The 10,419-nt window shown below is 44.5% G+C and overlaps 1 protein-coding gene across 1 annotated transcript; it reads left to right on the top strand.

The window, feature by feature from the left end:
* The first annotated feature begins 495 nt into the window (after nt 1–495).
* Nucleotides 496–9,760, top strand: LOC311137291 (peptidyl-prolyl cis-trans isomerase FKBP4-like). The gene is made up of 11 exons (XM_084171719.1): nt 496–936; nt 3,062–3,206; nt 3,293–3,435; nt 3,553–3,673; nt 3,787–3,943; nt 4,251–4,341; nt 4,519–4,602; nt 4,689–4,874; nt 4,991–5,134; nt 5,246–5,341; nt 8,622–9,760. Exons 1-11 carry the CDS (start codon nt 844–846, stop codon nt 8,688–8,690), a joined length of 1,329 nt encoding a protein of 442 aa, XP_084027845.1. The 5' UTR covers nt 496–843; the 3' UTR covers nt 8,691–9,760.
* The last annotated feature ends 659 nt before the right edge of the window (nt 9,761–10,419 follow it).

The following is a 10,419-nucleotide window of genomic DNA, read 5'->3' as shown; positions in this document are numbered from 1 at the left end:
TTTCCAAACCTAATCTTTCTACAATGAGTTTCCAAGTCGGATATTTTCGAGTTGTCTTGAACGCAGCATAAAGCGCTGAGTTTACAGGGCTTTTATTTGAAATTATTTGATTATTTGAGAGATGGTTGTAAAAAAAATTGTGCATTCATGACAAGTCGAAAACTCGGAACCTCTGAGTTAAAATTAACGCAAGTTATTTGATTAGAGCTTCATATTAGTTGATTCTGATACTTTCCAAGTGGGAAAGTCGGGTCTCATCTTTCTACAAAGCGTTTACAAGTCGCAAATGTTCGAGTTTCCGATTTGGCTTGAATGCACCATCTTTCCCCCAAATAAACCCGTTAAAAAATATATCCTAATACATGTGTTTACCACACCATAAAACAATGTGTGAGGTAATGTACATTATGTGTATTTCGTTAGATGACGATTGAGTCACTTGCTTCACACGACGGTGCCAATTCCCTCCAACGCAAAGTCCCCCACCCCCCTTTCCTTGCTGCGTATCTGGAAAGTTCTCGGCGTTTCCTCCAGATGCTAGAACTAAGCAAGCAACACAGCAACGTGGACCCCTTGACTTATTAGCCAAGCAGCTCAACAGCACACATTCAGTTTGGAGACTGGTGCACAACTGTCTATATCCGGCATAATTTGGCGCTAAATGCAAAATATAGCAAACAAGACAAACTGAATATTGATCTAGCTGATTTGTGGCGCAGCTTGCCTTCCGTTCCGAACCATAGTTAGCTAGCTAGCGCTCTACTCTACTAGCCAGCCAGCCATATTGTTAGCTAGCTAACGTTAGAGGTTTGCAGACAGAAGTGTTTCAGGGGCTTAAGGGCTATGACTGCAGAAGAGATAACCAACGAAGAACAGAACAACATCCCGATGGAGGGAGAGGATATCACGCAGAAGAAAGATGGAGGGGTTTTAAAGGTAACTGAACAAGTTACGTTAGTTAGCCAGCTAGCTTAGCTAACGTTGGCTTGCTCGCTTATCTAGCCAATGGCAATGCAATGAATAATATAACCAGATAACTAGCCTGACTAAACTATTTTCGAACATATTTTATTTTCTTCATTTGGCTAGGTTAGACTAATTAGATGGTTTTGCAACGCAGTCCAATGACTGAATTTGCAACATTTGGGGTTTGCTAATGTTAGCTAGCGATAAATATCTGTTGGACTATCATTGTTAGCTAGCTAACTGGCTAGCTACTCATATCTTGACGATAGCCAGCAGACTATAACCTGTAAATTCATATGCCTACGGCCGAGACATGCAACTACCTCTGGAAACAACCGTGAAGCATTCCATTGGAAACGATTATCAAAAATAAACGCAGCATCCAACAGTTTCAAATACTTTACTGAGTTACAGTTAATATAAGAAAATCAGTCAATTGAAATAAATTCATTAGGCCCTAATCTATGGATTTCACATGACTGGGAAAACAGATATGCATATACCTGAAATAAAATAAAAAGTAGGGGCGTGGATCAGAAAACCAGTCAGTATCTGGTGTGACCATCATTTGCCTCATGCAGCGCTACACATTTTGATGTTGATTGTGATATGTTGTACTGCTCCTCTTCAAAGGCCATGCGAAGTTGCTGGATATTGGCTGAAACTGGAACATACATTTTTTAAAAACATTTTAGTCATTTAGCAGACACTCTTATCCAGAGCGACTTACAGTTAGTGAGTGCATACATTATTTTTCATACTGGCCCCCAGTGGGAATCGAAACCATGCCATGCTCTACCAACTGAGCTACATCCCTGCTGGCCATTCCCTACCCTGGGCCAATTGTGTGTCACCCCATGGGTGGCTACGACAGAGCCTGGATTCGAACCAGGATCTCTAGACCACTGAGCCACTCGGGAGACAACTCTGGATACATCCAGAGCATCTCAAACATGCTCAATGAGTGACATGTCTGGTGAGTATGCAGTCCATGGAAGAACTGGGAGATTTTCAGGTTCCAGGAATTGTGTACAGATCCTTGTGACATGGGGCTGTGCATTACCATGCTGAAACATGAGGTGATGGCGGCGGATGAATGGCACGACAATGGGCCTCAGGATCTCGTCACAGTATCTCTGTGCATTCAAATTGCAATTGTGTTCGTTGTCCATAGCTTATGCCTGCCCATACCATAACCCCACCTCCAGCATGGGGCACTCTGTTCACAACGTTGACATCAGCAAACCGCTCGCACACACGCTGTATGCCATCTGCCCGGTACAGTTAAAACCAGGATTCATCCGTGAAGAGTACACGTCTCCAGTGTGCCAGTGGCCATCGAAGGTGAAAATTTGCCCACTGAAGTGGGTTACGACAACAAACTGCAGTCAGGTCAAGACCCTGGTGAGGACGACGAGCACGCAGATGAGCTGAGTTTCTTCGGTAGTCCTAACCCACAGTTTCATCAGCTGGCCAGGTGGCTGGTCTCAGATGATCCCGCAGGTGAAGAAGCCGGATGTGGAGGTCCTGGGCTGGCATGGTTCCACGTGGTCTGTGGTTGTGAGGCCGGTTGGACGTACTGCCAAATTCTCTAAAATTACATTTGAGGCGGCTTATGGTAGAGAAATTAACAGTCAATTATCTGGACATTCCCGCAGTCAGCATGCCAATTGCACGATCCCTCAACTGGAAGCATCTGTGGCATTGTGTTGTGTGACACAACTGCACATTTTAGTGGCCTTTTGTTGTCCCCAGCACAAGGTGCACCTGTGTAATGATCATGCTGTTTAATCTGCTTCTTGATATGCCACACCTAGCAGGTGGATGGATTATCTTGGCAAAGGAGAAATGCTCACGAACAGGAATGTAAACAAATTTGTACACAACATTTTAGCTAAATAAGCTTTTTGTGCGTATGGAACATTTCTGGGATCTTTTATTTCAGCTCATGAAACATGGGACCAGCACTTTTACATTTATATTTTTGTTCAGTGTACTAGACTGCATACAGTGACACTACCATAGGTTGACTGGGCCAAACATTGCTACAGCACAACTAATCTTCAGTCTCTCTCTCCCTCCCCTCCATCTCTAGTTGGTGAAGCAGGAAGGCACGGGGACAGAGCTGCCTATGACTGGGGACAAGGTGTTTGTTCACTATGTTGGCACGCTGCTGGATGGAACCCCGTTTGACTCCAGTCGTGAACGAGGAGAGAAGTTCTCCTTTGAGCTGGGCAAAGGTGTGTGTCTGTTAGTTAGTGTAGGCCAGGTGATCAAGGTGTTGGACCTTGGTGTAGCTACTATAACTGTGTGTGTGTGTGTGTAGGCCAGGTCATCAAGGCGTGGGACCTGGGAGTGGCTACTATGAAAGTAGGAGAGATCAGCCAGCTGATCTGTAAACCAGAGTACGCCTACGGCACCGCCGGCAGCCCCCCGAAGATACCCCCCAACGCTACCCTTATCTTCCAGGTAACCCTCTGTCTGTCAAGTATTGATAGGGTGTGTTTTTGAGGTAAATATTCTGTGCCAACATTGACGTGTGTGACTTTGTGAGTGCTCAAATTTAATGTTGTGTGTGTGTGTTAGGTGGAGTTGTTTGAGTTTCGAGGGGAGGACATCACTGAGGGAGAGGATGGAGGAATCATCCGTCGCATCATCACTAAGGGAGAGGGATACACCAAGCCTAATGAAGGAGCTGCCGTAGAAGGTACGCGCGCACACACACAAACGTATCATCAATAAGGAACAGACACCCCAAACCAAACTAAGACCTAATGTACAGGGTACAAGCTCTCACACACCTGTCTCTTTCCCCTGCAGTGTGTTTGGAGGGCAGCTGTGAGGGCAAGGTGTTTGACAAAAGGGAGCTGAAGTTTGAGTTGGGAGATGGAGAGAGCCTGGGTCTGCCAAGCGGAGTGGAAAAAGCCCTGACTGCTATGGAGCAGGGAGAGGAGTCCCTCTTCATCATTAAACCCAAGTAATACCCACTACAAACCTAGTGTACATACTATGTTGTTGTTTTGAGAAATGTGTAATTGTGTGTTCTCTGGGTATATTGGCCGAGTTGTGTCTGCACTCTGTATCACAGGAGGTTGGAGGCACCTTATTTGGGGAGAACGGGCTCGTGTTAATCAGTGGAATGGTATTAAATACATCAAACGCATGGTTTCCATGTGTTCGATGCCATTCCATTTGCGCCGTTCCGGACACTATTATAAGCCGTTCTCCCGTCAGCAGCCTCCTGTGCTCTCTATGTATGGATATTTAAGTGTGTGTGTGTGTAGGTATGGCTATGGAAACACAGGCAGCAGCAAGTACAATATTCCTGGTGGAGCCACTCTGCAGTACAAACTCAAACTGACCACCTTCGAGAAGGTATGACCCTTCTTAATTTAGCCAAATCAACTAGATGGTCCTGTCCAGAAAGATCCCTTAGGCATTTTATTCATGGCATTTCCACACATTTTGCCTACTGAACGTGCCCTAGAGTCTGGTGTTCTGAGAGGTGATATGCTAGCTGGCTGACTGACTGAAGTATTTCCTGTTCCCCAGGCCAAGGAATCCTGGGAAATGAACTCAGCAGAGAAACTGGAGCAGAGCATCATTGTCAAGGAGAAGGGAACACAGTACTTCAAGGTGTGTATTAACATTTCTTTGTGTGAAGGGAAGTAGCTTCAAGCAGCGATGCTGTGTAAAACTGTATGACGTGTGTTTGTGTGTAGGAGGGAAAGTATCGCCAGGCGTCTGTCCAGTATAAGAGGATCGTGTCGTGGCTGGAGAATGAATCAAGTTTACCCGAGGGGGAGGAGCAGAAGGCTCAGGCCCTGCGGTTGGCTGCTCACCTCAACCTGGCCATGTGCTTCCTCAAGCTACAGGAACCAAGCTCTGCTTTCGACAACTGTGACAAGGTACACTCATTCAGGAGACGCACACCTGACTGTATCTGAACATATCTGACTACCTGAATATTCCACACCACACTTATTCACCTATGGTTTCTGCTCTCTCTCGTTCATGTGTGTAGGCCCTGGAGCTGGACGAGACCAATGAAAAGGCTCTATTCCGGAGGGGGGAGGCACTGTTTGCCATGAAGGAGTTTGAAAGGGCGAGAGCGGACTTCCAGCGAGTCATACAACTGTATCCTAGCAACAAGGCCGCCAAGAGCCAGGTACTGTACTAGAATGGTCTTTGTGTGCCTCAGTCTAAACTTCCCTCTCCTCATCTGGATGTCCCATCTCTCCCTGCTGTCTGTCTGATCTGGGTCTGTCTGCCCTTCCAGGTGGCTCTGTGCCAGAAGCAGATTAAGGAGCAGCATGAGAAGGACAAGAGGCTCTATGCCAACATGTTCCAGAAGTTTGCTGCGAGAGACGCTAAGGTGAGACAAACACCCCTTAGCCCCTACACACTTCCTCTAGCCCCTACACACTACACACTTTCCCTAGCTCCTACACACTTTCCCTAGGTCCTACACATAACACACTTTTTTCCTAGCTCCTACACATCACACAGTTCCCCTAGCCCAAAGGTGCGTGGTGATGGATTACTGAAGAGAACGCAGAACAAGGCTGTAGTTTTCTAAATTAACCACCATAAGGCAGACTAACCCACACTTAGCATTCTATAGACGGGTTGGTTGTTAATCAACAAAACCGATGGTATACCGAAAATGTTGTACTTGAACATGAAAAACAGTTCGGTACTAGAATTTGTGTTACTTTCGGTAATTCTGTCATGTCTCATGGATCAAGCCTGTCTATCAGCGCAGTTGACCCGTTATTATAGCTTGCACCGTGCCTGCTCCATTTACTCATTTATAAATGAAGATACTTCTATGCAAATGTTGTTGATCAGCTCAATAAATTAAGTCCCAAATGGAAGGAAAGCAGGTTGTTTCATCTGTAGCCCTATGAAATCAGCCAAAACAAGCTAAATAACTCAATGCATGTACACACTCCTATTGAATATGCCTTCACCTGTATTGTGGATAGGCCTAGGCTACATCTTGATTTACCCAGTTTATCAACAGATTTACCATTCAAATAAATTATTACCGTTGTGTAATTAAATTGGTAAAAACCAGGTCAAATTGATTGTATAATTGATTCATTAATGCATTCTGAAAGTATTCACACCCCTGACTTTTTCCACATTTTATGTTACAGCCTTATTCTAAATTGGATACAATTATATTTTTTCCATCGTCATTCTACACACAACACCCCATAAGGACAAAGGGAAAACAGGTTTTTATACATTTTTGCAAATGTATAAAAAATAAGAAAAAATATACCTTATTTACATATGTATACAGACCCTTTGTTATGAGACTTGAAATTGAGCTCAGGTGCATCCTGTTTCCATTGACCATCCTTGAGATGTTTCTACAACTTAATTGGAGTCCACCTGTGGTAAATTCAATTGATTGGACATGATTTAGAAAAGCACACACCTGTCTATATAAGGTCCCACAGTTGACAGTGCATGTCAGAGCAAAAACCAAGCCATGAAGTCGAAGAACTTGTCCGTAGAGCACCGAGACAGGATTGTGTCAAGGCACAGATCTGGGGAAGGGTACCTGCAGCATTGACGGTCCCCAAGAACACATTTTACATTTTAGTAATTTAGCAGACGCTCTTATCCAGAGCGACTTACATGAGCAATTAGGGTTAAGTGCCTTGCTCAAGAGCACATCGACAGATTTTTCACCTAGTCGGCTCGGGGATTAGAACCATTTACATTTTTTACATTTTAGTCATTTAGCAGACGCTCTTATCCAGAGCGACTTAGTTAGTGAACACATTTTTTTTTTTTTTATACTGGCCCCCCATGGGAAACGAACCCACAACCCTGGCGTTGCAAACGCCATGCTCTATCAACTGAGCTACATCCCTGCCGGCCATTCCCTCCCCTACCCTGGATGACGCTGGGCCAATTGTGCGCCGCCCCATGGGTCTCCCGGTCGCGGCCGGCTGCGACAGAGCCTGGATTCGAACCAGGATCTCTAGTGGCACAGTTTGCACTGCGATGCAGTGCCTTAGACCACTGCGGCACAATGCTCTTAACCACTAAGCTACCTGCCGCCACAGTGGCCTCCATCATTCTTAAATGGAATAAGTTTAAACCACCAACACTCTTCCTAGAGCTGGCCGCCTGGCCAAACTGAGTTCCTCTGTGGAGATGGGAGAACCTTCCAGAAGGACAACCATCTCTGCAGCACTCCACCAATCAGGCCTTCATGGTAGAGCGGCCAGACGGAAGCCACTCCTCAGTAAAAGGCACATGACAGCCCGCTTGGAGTTTGCCAAAAGGCACCTAAAGGTCTCTCAGACCATGAGAAACAAGATTCTCTGGTCTGATTAAACTAAGATTGAACTCTTTGACCAGAATGCCAAGCGTCACGTCTGGAGGAAACCTGGCACCATCCCTACGGTGAAGTATGGTGGTAGAAGCATCATGCTGTGGGGATGATTTTCAGCGGCAGGGACTGGGAGACTAGTCAGGATCCAGGGAAAGATGAACGGAGCGAAGTACAGAGAGATCCTTGATGAAGCCTTGCTCCAGAGCACTCAGGACCTCAGACTGGGGCGAAGGTTCACCTTCCAACAGGATAACGACCTAAGCACACAGCCAAGACAACGCAGGAGTGGTTTCGGGACAAGTCTCTGAATGTCCTTGAGTGGCCCAGCCGGAGCCCGGACTTGAACCCGATCTAACATCTCTGGAGAGACCTGAAAATAGCTGTGCAGCGAAGCGCCTCATCCAACCTGACAGAGCTTGAGGATCTGCAGAGAAGAATGGGAGAAACTCTCCAAATACAGGTGTGCCAAGCTTTTGTAGCGTCATACCCAAGAAGATTCGAGGCTGTAATCGCTGCCAAAGGTACTTCAACAAAGTACTGAGTAAAGGGTCTGAATACTTATGTAAATGTTTCATTTTTTTATTAATTTTAAAAACCCTGTTTTTGTTTTGTCATTTAATGGGGTATTGTGTGTTGATTGAGGGGAAAAATACATTTAATACATTTTAGATTAAGGCTGTAACGTAACAAAGTGGAAAAAGTCAAAGGGTCTGAATACTTTCCGAATGCACTGTACATGGCTGTCTCTGAAACATGTTGATGTAAAATAAATGCACATGTAATAATGAACTCAAAAGATGCCCAATGATTGAATAGCTGAGTTTCTGTCTGGATCAAGTGCCATTCTGTGGCTTTGGCTAATATGCCTTGTTTATTGCCGTGGTATCATTTGGTTTTGAGTGTCAGGATGGTATTGAATTCAAAATTCTGGTACCGTGACAACACTATGCGCAACTATGGGGCAAAACAGACTGGGTTGGCTTAGACTGTTGACAACATGTAAACCTATATTTAGTCCAAATGTTTATTGAAAACATAAATACATTTGCATTATGAGCACTTGTCTCTCAAATACATTTTGTTATTTTAGCCATATTAGCATAGACATGGCATCAATAACAAGCCTCCTCCGATTCCTCACATGGCAGCTTCTTGTCATTGTTGCTAGCTATCTGACCATTCAGAATCATAACGATGCCTGTTGTCAGCCAACCCGTCTATAAAGCTACAGCGCCTCTGAACATTGAACTAAACTGTATTAATATCTCTCTTGCGCTCTCTCTGCTGTGATTATCAGGAGGAGGCTGACAAGGGGATGGAGAATGGAGGAGGGATGGAGGTGGAGGAGAGTGGAGGACAGGAGTAATGGCTGCTGGAGACAGATGTGGTAGTCTGTCTGTCATGAAGACTTTTATAACTTCAGACGTTTGTGTTTATAAAGAGAGAAAGTGTTTGTGTGTGAGAGAGAAGTGCATGTGTGTCCATGGCTCGTCTGTATCTCCTGTGTGTCTGTGTGCTATCATCATGGCAGCTAGCTTCTGTAGCTGACTGCACTCTGGAGGTGTGGCTAAAAGGAGTCCCCCTCCCCTCCCTCTGGTTAACATGTAGCAGGCTGCCCCCTCCCTCCACGCCCCTGCTCAGACTTCTTTGCTTAATGGAGTTGGAAGCCCAGTACAAGGTGTGTGTGTGTATGTATGTAAACAACCTACATTCACCCAGTAAGGGCTTGTCCCCAAACCCCCTTCACTTCTCACCCCTTCCCCCTTTCAAGGCCAACTAATCAATTCCTGGGGACTGCTCCCTGTTTGTGTGCGACTGTGTCTGCAGACCGTAGCAGCACCCTCTCTAGCAGCATTCATGCTCACTAAACGGTTGCTCTCTGCTTCTCAAACACTGTTAGCCTGGGTTTATGATTTCTGTCTTTACTGTTCTTAATGGGATGATGATTTACTTCACAACTGGAAAGTGTGTGTAGCAGCTGATATGAACTAGCAGCTTCTCCTGGTCAAACTCAACCAGTATAAAGCTCCGTCAGATTACATATATATATATATGTCTTACTGTAGTCTATGGCTGCATCCCAAATTACACTATGCCCTACTTTTTGACCAGTGCCCTGTGTCTAACCTAAGGAGGCTGCTATAAAGTAGTGCACTATATAGATAATCGGTGTCATTTGAGATGCAGACTTACATACAGCATCCCTATCTAGCAGACCTGGCTCTAGAATCATACCTGATTCAGCTAATCACAGTCCTGTGGAGCAGTTGGTTTGTAGAATCAGGTGTGTTGGAACAGGGCGGCGCAGCTAGGGAGTGAGATCGGTCAGTGGGTGGGGTTTGGGGTGTCAAATGCGTGTTGGTGGGGGGGTCTGTCTGATTGGAGCATTATGGTTGGTTTTCCGACTGAAGGATCTAATAAACAGAAATGACTCAAACTCTTGTTTTTGTGTATCCACGTTTTGTACAATACAACTTTCTTTGGCCAACTTAAATCAGAAATGCATATTCTGCTCTCCTGGTCAGTCTGTCATGGAAAGAGCAGCTGTTCTTAATGCTTTATATACTCAGTGTATATACCATACAAGCTCATTAGAGTATACAGTTGGAGGAAAACAGTTATCTTTATGAATAATACATTTTCACAATTTCTGAGTATGTATGGTATATCTACAGCCTAGCCAGAGTATCCAGATAGATGAATAACCAATTTTCACAAAAATATAATTGCACTCACAACTCTAAACTGTCTTCATAAGGCTTCCTTAGTGTAAACTTTAAATAGACATCAGTTAGCAGTCTGAGAGCTTGTATGGTACAGTATATCTACAACCTAGTCAGAGTAGCCAGATATAGGAAAATGTATGTAAAAAGCTAAACAGGCATGTTGTGTTTATATTTTTGAAATCCATAGATTAGGTCCTAATGAATTTATTTCAATTGACTGATTTCCTTATATGAACTGTAACTCTGTAAAATTGTGAATCGCTGATTTTTATTGGAATATCTAACTATCAGTCCTGTGTTCCAATCGCACGTTATGTTTGCTAATCCAAGTTGATCATTTTAAAAGGCTAATTTATCATTAAAAAACCC

Source organism: Coregonus lavaretus, assembly GCF_964263955.1.
Source record: "Coregonus lavaretus genome assembly, chromosome: 11".
In the NCBI taxonomy this organism is placed as follows: Eukaryota; Metazoa; Chordata; class Actinopteri; order Salmoniformes; family Salmonidae; genus Coregonus; species Coregonus lavaretus.
The sequence above is the reverse complement of the archived record's forward strand: the minus strand, read 5'-3'. Positions and strand labels throughout refer to the sequence as shown.

Coding starts and splice junctions, on each gene's coding strand:
- LOC311137291 (XM_084171719.1), top strand. CDS start 844: ATGACTGCAGAAGAGATAACCAACGAAGAACAGAACAACATCCCGATG. Junction 3,207..3,292: donor CTCCTTTGAGCTGGGCAAAG/GTGTGTGTCTGT, acceptor GTGTGTGTGTAG/GCCAGGTCATCAAGGCGTGG. Junction 5,342..8,621: donor TTGCTGCGAGAGACGCTAAG/GTGAGACAAACA, acceptor TGTGATTATCAG/GAGGAGGCTGACAAGGGGAT.